The following is an 18,262-nucleotide window of genomic DNA, read 5'->3' on the forward strand; positions in this document are numbered from 1 at the left end:
ACACAGGAGAAAGTCATTAACAGGGCACAGACTGGAACAAAAACTCAGGCAACCCCTCGAACAGAGGAGGAGAGTCTGGCCCAGAACGGACAGTTTGAAGTGTTAAAATCCTCTCTCGTTCTTCCTCTTGAAGCAGTATTAGGGATTTTGCCTCCACATGCTGACTGAGCCATGAGCAACCTACCAGCAAGGCTCATCTGGATCTTCTCCGCTTGCAGCCGTGTGCCTGGCTCTGCCTGCTGCGAACCTGCACAGCACCACAGCAGAGCCAGCAGGATGAAATCCTGCCCAGCTCCAGGGCGTGCGCTGGCCTAGAAACTCCTGCACGTCAGCACTGAACAAGGAAGGCATCAGGAGCCAGGAGTGAGAGACCTTACTGGGGTTTTTCATCCCCCTCGCTGTGCTGCTTGGCACTTTGTCTGCTCGAGCTACTTCACTGGGGGTAAAATACCTGCACTGCGGTGAGGAAAGCCCAGATGTCCAAAGCGTTTGGATATTGCTTCACAAAGCATCACTGGGGGTGTTACAGAACAAGAGTTTGTCAGGTTTGAGTTTTTCCCTCTAATAACTTAACATTTTCTCAATAAAAACCTGAGATTCTCCAGTAATACGTCATTCTAGGAGCTAGAGTGGTCAAAAATAAAAATTATCACAAGATTTATGATAAAACTATGAACACTCATCACTGAAAACATAATTTCATGTAAGGAGAATGTCTGTCCCTTAAATAAAAAAAAAAAGTTGGGTACAAATCTAACAGCCAAACTTTCCAAGTCTTACTCAAAACCAAGTAGCAAGCTATTCTGTAAGTTACTCTATAACTTCCTTCACAGATGTATGCTCATTTGTGCAGTAAAATTGTATATTTCAAGAAAGTAAAAATATATTAAGGACGTAGGATTAATTTCCTCCTTTTTGCTTGTTTCCTGCTTAGAAAGAATTTCAGACTAATTGACAGGAACATAAAAATCTGCCTCTACTCACAGTATTTACAACCATGTACTTTAAATTATGTTCTCTAATAAGAACAGGAGAGAGCTGAATATACATTAAAAATCAACTTTGTTCACAAGCCAAAAATAAATATATTGGCAGTTGTCCCCCCTTCTGTTGCTATTGTACTAGGAAAGGTTTGTTGGGGTTTTTTTTGTTGTTGGTTGGTTGCTTGAGTTTTTTTCACATCCCATTTTGAATTGGAAAACTCCTTGAAAAATGGAAAATTAATTTTTACTTCAAATCCATCAAGAAAACAGGGTTATCAGGATGGGGTATATTGTGAGTAAATGAAGGGAAACATACTAGGCCAATAATAGCTATTTTTCTGAGACGAGTAAACAAAGGATAGGAAAAATACATTTCATATGCTGCTGCATGTTATAAATCGTAATTACTTGACCGTCACTCATTCAAAATCATAAAGTTAGGTACACAAAAATGCTCTGGCCCAGAGTGCTTAAATAAAAGTGTGGAAAACAGAACTGGCTTAAAATCAACTCCGTGCAAAGATGGCAATCAGATGTTTGCTACTCTTGGACCAAAGCAGTTACCCACTTCTAGGGAAAGGATTTCCACAGTATGGCTGTTTTTAAAAACAGATTACGTCTTGGCTCCTGAGAGTTACTGTTTCTGTTTTGATCTCAATTTTCCTTTAGGATACAGAAAGATCTTTCGGTGATGGTTAAAGGCTGGATAGAAATTTGCAAGCTTTTGCAGACAGGTGACCTATCCTCAGCATAAGCCTGATCACCCTGCCAGTACCTTTGGGATCCTCCTGGCCCGCCGTGTAGACAGCAGCTCACTTGTGGTACTCAGGCTGTCCTCATTGAGGCTGGAAGGGGAGGAGGGAATGCCAAGCTGAGCCAGCAGCAGCATGTCATCGTGGCTGTGCCGCTTGGGCAGCCGTGGCAAGCGGTGGCTCTTCCTTTCTGACCAGTTCCCAATACGCAGAGACTGGCTGCTGGGCTTCGAAGGTAGCTGCAAGAACAAGAACAGCTTGAGCTCTTTGTGAATGAGTGGTGGCTGCACAAGGCCATCACGCCCGGTGAGCCACTGCTCTGCTGGATATGAGCAAAGAGAGAGTTTAAGCTCAAAACAGAGAGACAGGGGTCAATATCTACGACTTCAAAGTTCAAAGAAAACAATAGTACTTTAGGCTTTGGTGCATTTCCATGCACCCACATCACATGAACTCTCTGAGCCTTCAAACCTAACTTAAAGGCTTGGTTGACATCAGAACACGGACCCAATGGGCCTGATTCATCTCTTTCACTTACAGTAGTGAAAATCAAGAGCAATTAATTGAAGTTGCTATTTTATCCTAGAGAAAGAAAGTAGAAAAGCAAACTTGGCTGTATTTCCATGGTGTTAAGATGTTTTAAGATCTGGCAATCTGCAGAGGCACAGGTACAGCATTGTCTTGCATTCTCAAAGAATTCCCTTTAAAACACAAAACTGTTTTCATTGCAGGAGGAAGGGAAAATCTCAGGACAGGATTAAGTACCAAGTAACAGCTATCCTTAAACAACTGGGGCTCTTTTGGAGCAGTCTTTCAAGTAGCATTGCCCAGCTCTCAGGAAGGTTAATCGGCAGGCTGGCAAGGCCAGGTCTCTGCCTTCTCCTCCCAATCACAAACACGGCCAGAAGCTTAACCAGCGTGTCTAGAAAAAAGTACTATTATGTCAAACAGCTGTCAATTGGCATTCGTCAATATTCTATTAGCAGTTCTTACAAGCTGTAAACCTGCAGTAGTAATTGTCCCATTTGTTCTACTAGGAGGGCTTACCTATTACAGCACCATACTATCTGGGATTAAGCATAGGTGTTTCTGCACGTGTGGGGTTTGCATCACAAATACAATGTCATCAATAAAACATGCTTTTTTGTATCTGATGACTTCAAAAACTGAAAGTAACGAATGGGAAAGACGACACAGTGGGATTCAAAATGACCACAAGCCAGTGTTTCTGAGGTCTCTGCTTACCACAGGTTAGCATGCCAGGAAAATCTGCAGCAGTCTATGCTTTAACAAAATGAATTCTTTTTGGAGATGATTGTTGAAAGCCTGCTGACCTCTTGATCTCTTCCATCTTGTTTATCATCATCCATGACTGAAAAGTCATGTTGCTAATCCAGCTATGTTGCTATGCTGGAAAAACTGGGTGATAAATCGTTGCCAAAGCTGCCATTCTTCAGGAAATTGAGACTTTTCTATTTCTGGTCATTGGAGAATTACCCAGGCCCATAGTTGACCTGCTCTTAGTGTCTCTTCACTTTATATATCAGCACAATAACAGCGCAATTATGGCAGGACTGTCTGCTGGCAGGAAACTCCCGGCAGCATTTCAAAAAGAAGCTACCAGAATAAAGATGACCCTGGTGCAAAGACACCAGAAAGCAACTTTATAGTTGCAGATAGTTTATATCTGTATACTCTTTAGTCACCCTATGTAAAAGACAGAACAGCCCACGATATCTTACTATGGCCCTCCATGGTTCCTACCCTAATGGTACACCCTGTTGGATCCTCTAGGTGCTACACAATTCCTGTTAACACACACACAGTCAAAAAGAATTGTTACAAATAGAATGCTTCTCATTACAAGGTTATCTTCATGGCTGCAGTTTCTGTTTCTCCTTACTCTGCCTGATTGCTACTTTCCACTTGTTCCCTGTTCACTAGCTTTGCTGAAAACACTCCTGTTTCACAAATTATGTGCTAGGTGTATTCTAAGAATCCTGGTGAAACTTCTTTTGTCTCTTAGACTGTGGTGCTCACATGCACACAAAATAAGTGAAAGAAAATAAATTCAGTTTTGTTCCAAGTCTCTTTACAAGACAAAAATGTAAATTGTCGCAACCTTTTGTTCAACTGCAAATTTTCTGTTGATTCAGTGCAAAACAAAGTTCCTTCAAAAGGCATTTTGAATCTCAAGATCAAGTATGTGATGAAATTTATATTCTTCCTTATGAACACAATGACCCCATAAACAACAAAGCAACCTGGCATTTCATAGCGTTCACAAAAACCAGACTGCTTTGGAAAATCCACCGCAAAATGGAAAGTCTGCAGAGTGCCTGGTCTTTTATTTTATGCTCTAAACACAACTTATACAGCCTTGTTAAATGCAGACACTCAGGTTTTTCTGATTATTTTATTATTCATTCATTTATTCGGGGGGCATACTCAGCCTTCTCTGTTTTACAGTAACGCCTGCCCGCTCCGCGCTCCCCACGAGCAAAGTCACAAGAGGCCTCACGTAACAACACAGGGGCGAGATTAAGCAGCTGACTTTGTCCCTCCTGTCCCCACTAAGTGCCCTGCAGCAAACGCGGAGGCAATTCACTAACAGCTTAGGGCCAGATGCAGCTCGGAAACAACCGGCGGAAGGATTCTGCTTAAACTCCCCAGGCCGTAGCCAGCACAAAGAGCCACCAGCTTCTGCAGCGCAGCGCTGGGAAGCTGCGCTACGGCTGCCAAGAGCATTCCCAGCAACGATTTATGCATTCGGTCGCACTTTTTTCCCAGATACCCTCTCTCACTCGGTACAGCTGCTCTTCCTCCTATGCCATGATTGCTTTTCTTGCAAATGTTTTAAATAAGCTTCAAGCACAGAAAGACGGGCGCTGTCACGCCGTTACCTGGGGAGGTGATGTGTATTTCCTGTCCTGCGGCGTCCACATCCTGTGCAAAGAATCTAGGGAATTCTCGGAGAGCTGATGGGATTTTCGGCCCGCGTGACGGCCTTTCAGCTCCACATCCTCGTACGGGTTTTCCTTGGGTGACTCGCCTTCACGTTTGTTTTTTTTTTTTTTTTCCCAAGAAAAGAAAAACAGACAGGAATGTAAAGTTAAAAAAAAAATAAAAATCATGTGAACCAAGTGAAAGGCTTTTAGAAAAGCTCCTCAGCTTTCAGCATGACTCATCCCTCTAGCTGCAGCTGGAAGTATTTGGAGGAGAACTTGGCTATGAGGTCGACAAGTTTCTTGGGGTTTTTTTTACTGCTTTTTTTTTTTTTTTTTTAATAAAATGCAAAGATTTCACAATACGTGCTTCTGAGCATCCACAGCTGTGGAAAATTTATTGATATATAAAAGCTAAAGCACATAACTACTTTAAAGTGTATCAGTAGATTTTATAAACCTATAGCAGCCACTCACAGGGTGAAATGAATAGCAATAAATAACTGTTCTCAACATACCACCCTTACACACAATAAGACAACTTCTATTTGATGCTACCTTCATTTTTCTCTTCCCCTTGGAGAAGGCAAAGAAAGGATAAACACTTCAGCTCAGCAGCACCAAGAGAGAAGATTAGAAAATGTAAAAGATAAAGGAAGAGTTTCTGCCCCAAACATACCGCATCCTCAAAGTGTTCTTTAAAATACGTCGTGCGTTCTAATTAAACAGCTATTCATTTCAATGTATGTAAAATTAATTTCTCCCAGAAGGAAACTCATCCTGCCAATAATACATAGAGGCTTTAACAGTTAATCACTAAATATGACATAAATGAAAAAGAAATCAAAAGTAGACTGCAATCTTTGAATTTTTAGCATTTGAAAACCAGAACCAAAATTTGTAGTCCAGATTTAAGTGAGACACAATACCCTTCAGCAGCCTAAGGACCAGTTGAATAACCCACCGTCTTCTCAAAACTTCTGAACTCACTAAACCTCTCACCGAACTAAGAAGCATGAAGATGAATGAATGTCATCAGTAAAATGAACATTTTATGTCCATTTCTTCAAACAGTTCATAATCAGCAATTGGTGTAGGTCTTCAGGTTTTTTGAGCACAGGGTCCCTCCTGTTTTCCATATTACACAGAAAATCATCCCCCCAAAAAGCGATCTACTCAAATTCACAACTTGAATTTGCAGAAACCTGAAACATGCAGGAAGTTCAAAGCTTTTGAACCAACTTGCTTTTGGGTTTATATCTAAAGATGACCCTAAAACTCATGGTTTTAGTACTATATATATGACAATACGAGCTATTAACTATAAGAAATTCAGATTTTACTACATACTGCATCAATTAAGAACTGAGGACAGAAAGCTGTAGCATGGTTTATTATTCACACTGTTACAGAAAATAGTCACCACTTTTACAGAGATGACAGTTGAGGCACAGGTATTTTCAATCAGAGCAAGGCCTGGATTAATATCCAGTTTGTTTGACTACCAGGGTTTTTGTTCTAGATAGAATATTACAGTTTCTCATTGTACAAAAGAAAACAAAAGAAGTTTGTGCTTTCTACTTTATTGTTAAGCCTGGAAGTGTGAGACTGCTTGCTTCATCAATTATAGCGATAAGAGCTTTTGCTTAGCAAGTTCACATATTTGCAATACAAGTGAAAACTCCATTTTGCTTTGATAGTGCATCATACTAAGATCGCTAGTGAAATATAAGCACAAGAGGGACCGTTTTAGCTTTGTTTTAACTAGAAGCCTGAATAACTGCTGCTCTTGAAAAATGTTTGAATTCGCAATCACAGCTTACTATTTAATCTAGAAGGAATCTGATTCTAGAGGCTGCCCACACGCCACATGGAAAGAACACCTTCAGGTGCACAGGGTACTTAGGAGAAAGATCTTTTGATTAACGTAAGGAACAGGATAAATCTTAAGAAACAAATATTCCTACAAAAAATTAAAGCTACAAATGTTCTGGGAGGACTATGAAGTTGATCGATTCCTTCTGCAGGAAGAAAAATAAATAGATGTTGCTATTTATTGTGGCTAACTATTTCTGTTACTTGTAAACTCTAGAGTTCTAGATACGATAACCACAACAACAATAAATAATCGACTTCACAAAATGCTGTTACTTACTCACAGCTAATTGGACTGTACTAGCATAATAAAATTTCCTGTAAGCCCAAGTATAGGTCAAGCAAGCATTTTGGAATGGATTAACAGATTTCAAAATACCCAACTACATTAGACAGTGCTTAAACATATGCTTCCTTGTGAAAACAAATGTTATTACATTAGTCTGCATAGCATCCAAACTCTCGAGAAGAAACAAGCCCATCAGTTGAAAAGAAACCTTTTTCAAAACGTAAAGCATTTGAAAGTTTTAGGGTGATTCTCTTTCCAAGACACAGTGTAAAACAGAATTGCTCGAACTCAGTTAAATGCAACATTACTAATGTTGACCTAAAATATTAAGTATAGAAACAGGCCCAGAGAAGTCTTGGATGAGAGAAGAGGGAGGAGCAAGGAACTATGAGCAGAGGCTGCTTTTCTGACTCAGATTCTCTACCAAAAGAAAGCTCGGGCCAAATTCCTCTTCAGTGTACTGTGGAGGTCAGTAGAGACGCCACATGGATTTTAACCCTTTCCCTAGAACTGCGAGAGTTTCTTCAAATGACTGGCTTGCTGTTCTAGAACACCTGTTTCTTTTGTTTTTCTCATTTGCTTTAGAATCAAATTATTTCAGGGGTTTATTTTCATTTAGAAATGATGCCTCGAGACCAAATATGCCTCACTTAAAATCTCTGATAATGAAATAGTTTGATCAATCTGAAACAACCTGGTTTTGCTGATTTGGCATTTGAACCCAGTGAACTAAAAGAGGTCATTTATTCGTCTAGGTGTTCAGTAATTTTCAAACCTTAGACAACCACCATTTTTTAGTATATATGCTCTCCCTGGGCGATGAGACCAAAAGGCCAGATATGCAAAAAGAGCACGAGGCAGCCCAGACAGACAGGTTTCTTCGTGCCAAGAGCAGGAAGGGCAAGTGACAAGAAAACCAAGATGGCAAGCAAGCTAAAACGATGTGTGAGGGTATCCTGAACTGCCTTAAAGCAGCATTAACCCTACCACTCTGCACTGACTTCCTTCCATGGGAGAAAGACCTGGGAACTGATGGCTGCCAGCAGATGTAGGTCGCACACCGGAAGGAGGCTCTGGAGAAGGGCTGCGTTGGCAGCTGCTACTGCTGCTGCAGCACAAAAATGAGGAAAGCTTCTGTATAGCTGGGCTGGCTCAGAGGTTTGCAGCTTTGATCTCTGCGTTTCTCTTCAACACCAACAATTCTCTAGCTCCAAGACCCAGGCAAGGAACGTTCACAATCTGCAAGCTGCAGTGCTTTTTCATTCATTTGGATTTGCTGCAAAAGGAAAACACATTTACAATGAAAGAGCAAGGAAACATCCTTGTTCCTTCCATATGGATGTCTCTATTGGAAGCCAAAAGGAGAAACATTATGCCGGATAGAGGCCAGGCTCGTCTTGATGAGGCTGATCCAACTGCCACAGAAGACAACAGCAGACTATCACTGACTTCAAAGGAAGCTGAATCAGACCTCCAGAATGCATATGGTCACATGAAATAGCAAGTCTTTGGCAAATACTGTCTCTAATCACTATCCCTGCTTTCAGATCAGTTCCCTTCACAAATGTGAGGGTTTTTTTTCACATTTCCCATTCTCTTGCATTCTATATACCAAACTGCTGAGTTAACAGAGGACATTTATCTACACGACATTTATCTTCAGGAGAACTCACAGACAATTTAATGACTGGTCCATAGGGAAAAAAAAAAAAAAAAGATAAAATAACCAGCGATCTTTAGTTGCAATTCCTCTCTCCACGATGCTTTGCAAGTCAGCCCCACCGAGTCCTGAGGCGGCACACAATGTTCCTCTGCTCAGCCTCTCACACGTGGCAAATGGGAAGCAGAGGCAGACTCAGCAAGCCTGTCTCATGCTGAGAAAGGAGTGAGAAGTAGGGCTGAGGGGGGAAAAAAAGTGCAGGCAGGCACTTCTCTATAAATGGCAGAAAGCAGGGAAATGTATAATTTCTTTCTAGATGGGAGAATTAATTATCAGAGGAATGAAGTGATTCACTGAGTGCTGATTATAACTCCTGCTTTTCCCACTGCCAGGAAGCAAGAAGAATCGAACAGCAGGTATACAGCGAGGGAAAAGACTCATCAACTTGTGTTAACTTGGGTGCCTAAATTAGAAGCCAATGCTCACAGAGGAGATACGGTCTCCAGAGGGTGATGCTGAGTGTGCAAGATAGGATCCTACCGCCTTCCCTGCTGGCTACGTGGAAAGCCCAGGCCCCTGAACTGCACAGCCAAGTTAGCACCTCACAAATGACAAAGTGTGCATATCCTACATACTACAGCATGTGCACAAAACGCAGCACAATTCATGTATTTTACATTATCATGGACTGGGAGATGAAAGCTTCAGCTGCCATCCCAGGGAAAAAGCATCACGTACCCCAGAGGCAAGAAGTTGGAAATAGTGGCAATAAATGGGCAGGAAAAGAGGCCCAGATAGGCAGAATCAGGACTGAATAACAGATGAGCAGAAATACCCAAGTGAGCAGTCTGCAAGAACCTCTGATACTTGTGGCACCTACCCCCTGAACCTTTTGCAGTGTTTCTGTAACAACAGACATAAGGAGCAACATCAACTCCTTTCCACACATAATCCCACTGATGGCACCTACAAGTTCTTGAACTACCTCTTTTTGCCCTCTGTCCATGACCTCTGTTCAGTTTAGATACAGCCCAATTCATCCAGCTCACATACAAAGTGCACACAAGCTCTTACAGAAGATTAAGATAAAATACAACTTGGCAAGGAAGAAGTAAGCAGAGAAGCGTGGTTGGGGAATTCTCCTTTTGCTGTTGTTGAAGAGGAAGCAATGGGAATGAATTTCTGAGTGTAAGCACTGCATGAGGGAACAGCACGGGATTCATGTGCTGTGCAGCCTTACTGCTCCCCAGCGCCTCCGGGCATTTAAATCCAAACGGCTGCTCAATGGTGAGAATCCAGGTATATTCTGTGTATGCATTACTCATTCATTTTATTAATAAAATTACACAAACGCAGATTCACACTGCCAGTGCTGAAGGAAAACTCAGCCATGGGATGTTTATGAGCATGTTCAGATCAAATGGATGAAAACCACAAAATCTCCACATTCTCATAAAGTATCTGAGCTTAGATCTTTAGTACATAGATGAGATCTTTCAACATCAGAGAAGCTGCAACTTTGCATCTCAGCTGAGGAATTTACCCAAGGAATCTGTAGAAAGAGGAACTATTTCAATATCAAATTACAGCTAAGACACATCATAGCTGCCTTGGAAACTATTTCTAAACAGTACTATGTTACAGACTATTACTTGCTTATAATCCTACCCCCAGTGCATCAGCTCAGTACCAAGTTCTCAGAAAAGTAGTAAAGCATCTGCAACGTCCAGAGTGACAAGTCTAAAATATGATTGGCCTTTCCCTGGTCCATGGAGTTTGTAGGCAACAGCCTGTGCTTTCTAAACTTTTCCAGTTTTGCTTTGCCTTGCAACAAGCAGAAGAAACGCTGCAGGTACTTTCAGCTCCCTGCCATCTCTGCAGCTTGGAGTTGTAAACATGAAGCATTAGATGGTGACGAATAAGCATGGCTGATAAATGAACAAGAAACTTAACCCCCAAAATCATCCATTTAACACTCAATCCAAATTCATGTGCATGAAAACATCTGATGAGCAACTGTTAGCACAGTATAGCACCAGCACGCCTAAACTGCTTGCATTTCACAGAGATTTAACCCTGCTGACTTCAGTACAGTCTCTCTGAATTTAAACTAGGATTTTGGAGAGCAGCCTCATGATCATTTTACTCTCTGTTTTACAAACCTGCAACATTGACTAGTAAATCAGGCAACAGCTGGTTTATCTTCTGACAGAGACTGTCAGAAGAAGTTGCAGTGGATGGTATTGCTGTGAGACAGATGCCACAGAGAAAAATGGAGATCTAAATAAAGCATGAGATGATTATTAAAAATAACTGAAATCCATGTATTCCAATGTAGCAACAAAGCAGCGGGCTGATCATCAATAGGATCAGACAGCAAGAGGATTTGGCCTTTCTTTGACAGGCCCATATGGATACTGTTTGATGTAATGTGTTCTGGCTGCCATTAGCCTATATCGTCTATTATTAAAATTGCAACTATTACACTTTCCAAAAATCATATGCTTTTCAGACTGTGAAAAGCAGACTGTGGGCGTGGAAGAAGACAGGAACATACGTTTTCCTGATCACTGCCTGCACCATAATTTTGTATCAATCAATCCTAGCTCTTTGACTAACAACTATCCAGAGACCTCCTGGTAAGGGTCTGACTAAAAACCCAAAATGTTTTTCAGAGAAGCAACTAGCACAGCAAGGTGATGGAGGTGCATTCTCTCCAAGTTTGCTTCAGCTTCACAGCAGCCCAGCAATTCCAGTTTCTCCCAAATTGGTACAATCCTTTTGATGCAAGACGATAATATGGCAGACGATAATGCGATACGAAAGCATGACGGGTGATAATGTGGCATATAATGATGGGATTTTACTGGAAAGATCAGCTCGCTGTCTTTCTAACCTTTTTCCACATTTACTGGAAGGACTTTGCAAATGTTCTAATTTGAAAGCAATGTCAAGCTGGAACATCTTCCAACTGGACCTCAGTCATCATTCTGCAGCTCTTGGCACAGAGAGCGCAGGATTCAGTAAAACAGCTAAATCATCCCATTTGTTACACGACATGCACTATGTCCAATTTACATCAGAATTCAAAACAACTAATCGGTTTAGGAGAGATGAGATGCCTTACCAGGAGGGATAAAGGGAGTGACACACTGTTCAGGAATCCACAGGGAAGGTTAAGCCACGGACATTTCCTTCATGCCTAGAATCTCGCTTGTAGGTCCTCACCTGCCTATTTTAACTGCTCAGCCATCCACCTGGGTGAGGCTGCCCTGACATCCCACTTAATAATGCTAATTCGAGACATACTGCTCCATCTCCTCTCTTATGAGTTCTGATGTATTGGGAAATATCTCAGGGACCCAGATTTGTCTGTTCTCAATCTCTGGAAAAGACTGTACTTACCCGAGTACAACAACCACCTGACCCTCACCAACTTCAAGCAGATAGCTATACCAAAAGAAAGACATTTTGCTTCCTCAGTGATTACAAAAGAACTTTTCTAGGCCTGGTAGCTACCTGACTGATTTGGAGCTTTATAATTATTTAGTTTTCACTCAGCTTTCTGATTGCGAAGAAGGCCCATGCAAAGCCGGAGTTAGTTGTCCTGTTATAGTGCAGAAGTAAACAAGAAGCTGATTCTCCCCAAACTGAAGAGAGATACTCGACAGAGAAAAACAGCTAAACAATTATGTGTAACTACACTGTTTCACTTTTCAGCCATCTTAGGTGTCAACCATAACAAAGTTCAATTATATACCTCCAGAAGTACAGTGATTAAGTTGCTATCATCAGTCTAACTCCTTTGAAGATGCAAAAAATGTTTGTCAAGAGAAGTATCCAGCTATTGCAAGGGCTCAAAATCTCCTAAACGTGACACTGAACAGGTCAGTGAGCAGAAGGGTGCATAAAAAACCCTCCCCAGGAGAGCCAGCTGCCCCTGGAACCATGGATTGCAGAACACTTGCAATAGGAGTCCACCAGCAAGGCTTCATTCAGAAATTCATCCTGGTTTTAGAGATCCCACAGTAATGTTTCTGGGGCATTGCTTTACTTTTTGACTGCTTCAGCTCTAGCTGTCAAAGCAGACACAGTAGCTGTCAACAGCTGCTTCTCCTTCAACAGCTTCAGACCTACTGTTGGTCTTTTCTCACCTTTCCCCCTCCAGACAGATTCTCCACACAATTTAACCATCACCTTTTATCTAAAGCCGATCTGAAACAATCTGACTCTGCTGACTGAGAGCTTCACAGACTCCAGAAAAGCATTCTGACTGGCTTTGTCAATTACTTCTTGACAAACACAAATACAGCCAGAGATGGGCCTGAACCCAAGCTCTGCCGCTGAACATTTATTTCTGAGGTGGGAAGAAGTCTGTATCTCCATCAAAAATGAGTGACTGACTCTAGTCACCTCAATGGATCACAGAGAAACTGCGATGCGGAGATGGGGAAAAGTGAGGACGAGATGGAATTGAGCTTTTGAGCTGGCCTCTGCCACTACAGACAATATCAAAACCCCAGATCCAAAGGCCTGTGCTATCTTAGAACCAGAACTCAGCTGCTGAATCCCAGCTTTAAAATAAAAACATTTCAACTTTTAATTTTGCATAACTGTGGCATTGCCTGGAGGAAAGATTTTTTTTCCACAGGAATTTGTGCCAGTTGCCTCAACCATACACTTTTGACTATCCTCCTCTTGCCCAGGTTATCTGTCCTTCTTTAACAGCTAATTCATCTGCCCAGGTTCACATTTGAGCTGCTGGAGTCTCCTTGAGAAGAGTATTTCCTCAGCCAGTGATTATTTGATAGACTCCATCTTCCACAGTATGCCCTAAAATGTCAGTTGAAAAAATACTTGCATTTAATGAACTAAGGAACCCCGTGCTGCTGACTATACCACCTGCGAGGTTAAAGGAGAGACACATGGCCTAATGATCTACACAGCACTGGGGCTCATCGCCAAGCAGCTCTAACAAGTTTTGGCACTCATACCTATCATGCCTTTGGCATGCCACCTAACTTCTGGCATAGACCAGGCCTGGCTATACATACCTGGCATATGCTAGTGTCACCAGACTTTGTGTTCCTAGGGACTGTGCTGCCAGTGAAACACCAAAACTTCCCCAGGGCAGAAGCAGACACGTTTCTCCTCACAGGAATTTGATGGAGAAGAATAAACTAAAAGATCTATTTCAGCCCTGGAGAGATTCCAGCAGATCTATGCACTGGGAAAATGGCCTAGTAGGAAGCCTGTCAACCGATGCAGATGAAGGGCTAATGTCACCCCAAACTGCTGGGCACATGCCAATGCACATGGTCAAGCCAGACAGAACAGAGGTTTGTCCACTGCAACCCAGCACAGTAAGCACTCAAAAGAGCTCCAGCCACAAAGTCAAACCAGTCTTGTCTCAAAGAAAAGTACAGCCTAATCCTAGCTGAGGACTCTAAAAGAAGTGACTTCGTTAGCACTGTCTTTCGTGTTAGTTAACACAGTTCTAAGAGTGCTTTGGACCACTGCAATATAGTGAGCAGGCACCAGTCTTGCATGTGAGCCAGTCACTCAGAACGGGAACCTACCGGAGCAAGACCTCTCTGCATCAATATATGTGGCTGCAAGAAACCCATTCTTATAAACTGCTCTTCTTCCTGCACCAGTAAGAGACTAAATCCATTAGAATACTAATACTCTGATACTCATACACCTGGGCTACGTGCTGAATAGTCCACCTATGACTTCAAAAACAACAGAGAAGCAAGAAACCTTGTTAGTCACAGATCTTCAGCATTTTAATCACTTTCATTCTTCTTGGGGGAAAAAAAAAAATTAAATGAGGGTCATGCAGCTATAAGAGCAAGTGGCTCTTGCTTGGACAAGGCAAATGGAGTCATAAGACATCAAATTAAACATTTTCAATCCACAATGCAACACACACAGCCCAGCTGAGCAACGGGTCTCCTACACATCTATGTAGCATCCTCTTAAAGGAAATCTCCACCTGCGGTACTGTGTCCAGCACTCTGAGCAGTTACAAACAGAGTAAGAAGGTTTGCCTTGTCCAAGATTTCTTCTACCATATTTAATATCTGAATTGCGAATGCAATTTCTTTTACAAACTATAATTTACATGATTTTACTAGATTTTCTCGAGTTAAACTTAGTATTGTGCCCTTAACCTTGTCTTCGCTTTACTCATTCAGCTTTTTTTGGTGATGATAACAAGTGCTTTCTTCTAGAAGTCAGGTGAAAAATGCCTCAGAGACACCAAAAGTTAAATAATAATATTCAAATATCTCAATTGCATTTAGGAGAACAGACTGGAAAACTGAAACCATATAGATTTCATAGATTTATGATACGTATGACAGGAAATCCTGTTGTCCACAAACACAGCAGAAGCAACAACCTCAGACGTCTCTTAATACTACGATAGTTTCTTGAATTCACACAAAACCAAGCATGGTTCCCCCAACTGGATTCATAAAGCCACATCAATTTTGGTCTGATTAAAGACTCATTCAAAACCACAAGAAGCAAAACAATGTTAAGTTTACTATGTCTGCCACATTCCTGTGATTGCTAGTACAGAAGATGAATGAAGTCCACATGGTTCCTTGCACATAGAATACAGCTCTGATTAATAGTGCACCCCTTTATACAACTGGTTCTTGATTAATGCAGAATGGATAATTATGTTCCAATCCAATAATCCGTCTTGAACCTAACATGCAGATATTTCATCTATTAAAGCGTACAAAAATAATACAAAATTAAACAAAGCTTCTGGTTCATAATGTCGCTGGATTTCAAAGCACAATCATTTTTGTTTGTAATGTACCCTAAAACTCTTTTTTTTTTTTTTTTTTTTAAGTCAGCTCTCAAAATAACATAAACTAGCTATAGCAGTTCATCATTGTGCTGGTCATTTGTCGTGGGTTATGTTGAACCGCCCCACACACAGCCGGTCACTCCCCCTCCCCCACCCCCAGGAATGAGGGAGAGAATTAAAGGATAAACGTGAAACCCGTGGGTTGAGATAAGAGTGATTTAATACAGATGATTTAATACAATGTAGGTGCTCACCACCCCTCGTATGCGAAGCCCGTCTCGTCCCGGAAACTGCAAATCCCGGACGAACGCGAGGCCCCGAAATAGAGAGGGGCAGAGAGGGAGAGAAAGAGAGAGAGAGAGAAAGAAAAAAAACCAGCAGAGCAACAGCGCAGCAAGCGCAAAAGAGCAAAAGTGCAAAAAGAGCAAAAGCGCAAAAGCCCCTCTTCCCGGCTGACCCTCGCTTTTATACTGGGCATGACGCTGCATGATATGGAATACTAATTGGCCAGTTTGGCCCTCAGTCTTAAGTTCCACACAAATGACAAGGGGAATCGTGTCCCCCTTGTCCCAGCTATGCTCCCCCCCTTATCCTGCCGTGTTTCTGTACTCCGCACACTGAAAAGTCCTTGGAGTTTCACTTCCAACCACAAACATCAGCTTGCTATCAACATTCTTCTCAGAGTGAGCCTCTGAGTGAAACCAAAACAGGGAGCTCTTCTGGCTATTAAAAAAAAAACTCTGTCCCAGCTAAAACTGGGACAGTATCCACCCCTTATTCCATACCATGCATGTCATGCTCAAACCTTACATATATACTATTCCCTTAGCCATGGGTCATCCCTCCAAAATGTGTCTTCATCTGTTACAGCAGTCTCTCAGGGCAGGAAAGATGACGTGGAATTCGCTCAGTCGGTAGAACGGATGACATGTAGTCTTTGTTGCATGTGGCGCCTGGAGCTCGTAGTTGGTGTATCCGGCCGCTGTCTGCAGGTTGAAGATGTTGATCTTGAAGAAGTTGCTGGTTGTTTGGAATCAGTTCTGATTCTGACGAAGTTCATTCTTCATTAACCTGGATGATTCTTAATATAATGACATTAGTACAATGTGACAACCATAGTGATGATGGTATGCAGGGACAGGGTTATTCAGCAATTAATATCACACAATTCAATTCATTTTATCATCTATTTTCACCCAACATCAAATCCCCTTGAGGTACACATCGGACTTCCCCGTCCTTCTGCATCACCCACCAAGTACACCCAGGTCCCTGAGCAAAAGCAATCCCACGAATGGGTTTACCTTTACCCGAGGCAGGAATAACCCAAACTGTCTTCCCGAGTATATTCCTCATGTGCACTACAGGGACTTTGTCTCCTTCTACAGTACGTAGAAGTTCTGATTGCGCAGGACCAGCTCGATTGGCAGATCCTCTAGTGTTAACTAACCAGGTGGCTTTTGCTAAATGCGTATCCCAATGTTTGAAGGTTCCACCACCCATTGCTTTCAGTGTGGTTTTTAGCAATCCATTATATCGTTCAATCTTCCCAGAAGCTGGTGCATGATAAGGGATGTGATATACCCACTCGATGCCATGCTCTTTGGCCCAGGTGTCTATAAGATTGTTACGGAAATGAGTCCCGTTGTCCGACTCAATTCTTTCTGGGGTGCCATGCCGCCACAAGACTTGCTTTTCAAGGCCCAAGATCGTGTTCCGGGCGGTGGCATGGGGCACAGCATAGGTTTCCAGCCATCCAGTGGTCGCTTCCACCATTGTAAGCACATAACGCTTGCCACTGCGAGTTTGTGGAAGTGTGACATAGTCAATTTGCCAAGCCTCTCCATATTGATATTTCGACCAACGCCCTCCATACCAAAGAGGTTTCAACCGCTTGGCTTGCTTGATTGCAGCACACGTTTCACATTCACGGATCACCTCTGCAATGGTGTCCATAGTTAGGTCCACCCCTCGATCACGAGCCCATTTGTATGTGGCGTCCCTTCCTTGATGGCCTGAGGCATCATGGGCCCAACGAGCTAGAAATTTTTCACCTTTATGTTGCCAGTCCAGATCCACCTGAGCCACTTTAATCTTGGCGGCCTGATCCACCTGTTGATTGTTTTCATGTTCTTCTGTGGCCCGACTCTTGGGTACATGGGCATCTACATGTCGTACTTTCACAATCAGCTTCTCTACTCGAGCAGCAATGTCTTTCCACAACGGGGCAGCCCAGATGGGTTTACCTCTGCGTTGCCAGCTGCTCTGCTTCCATTGCCGTAGCCATCCCCACAGGGCATTTGCTACCATCCAAGAGTCGGTATAGAGATAGAGCATTGGCCACTTTTCTCGTTCAGCGATGTCTAAAGCCAGTTGGATGGCTTTCACCTCTGCGAACTGGCTTGATTCACCTTCTCCTTCGGTAGCTTCTGCGACCTGTCGAGTAGGACTCCATACAGCAGCTTTCCATTTTCGATGTTTTCCTACAAGGCGACAGGACCCGTCGGTAAACAGAGCGTATTTCTTCTCATTGTCTGATAGTTCATTATAAGGTGGAGCCTCCTCAGCACGTGTCACCTCCTCCTCCTCTGGTGACATTCCAAAGTCTTTACCTTCAGCCCAGTTAGTGATCACTTCCAAAATTCCTGGGCGATTGAGGTTTCCTATCCGAGCTCTTTGTGTGATCAGCGCGATCCACTTGCTCCATGTGGCATCAGTTGCGTGGTGTGTAGACGGGACGCTCCCTTTGAACATCCAGCCGAGCACTGGCAATCGGGGTGCCAGGAGCAACTGTGCTTCTGTACCAATCACTTCAGAAGCAGCTCGGACTCCTTCATATGCTGCCAATATCTCTTTTTCAGTTGGAGTATAGTTGGTTTCGGATCCTTTGTATCCTCGACTCCAAAACCCAAGAGGTCGACCTCGCGTC

General features: G+C 42.6%; 1 protein-coding gene across 1 annotated transcript in view; it reads right to left on the reverse strand.

Moving 5' to 3' along the window:
* Positions 1-18,262, reverse strand: part of DENND2B (DENN domain containing 2B) — a 77,549-nt gene that overhangs the window by 47,243 nt on the left and 12,044 nt on the right. The window contains 2 exon segments of the mRNA XM_086612907.1: positions 1,759-1,974; positions 4,639-4,787. Of these exon segments, the coding sequence (XP_086469033.1) occupies positions 1,759-1,974; positions 4,639-4,787 (365 nt within the window).

This window comes from Tauraco erythrolophus, chromosome 6 (assembly GCF_009769465.1).
Source record: "Tauraco erythrolophus isolate bTauEry1 chromosome 6, bTauEry1.pri, whole genome shotgun sequence".
Classification (NCBI taxonomy): domain Eukaryota; kingdom Metazoa; phylum Chordata; class Aves; order Musophagiformes; family Musophagidae; genus Tauraco; species Tauraco erythrolophus.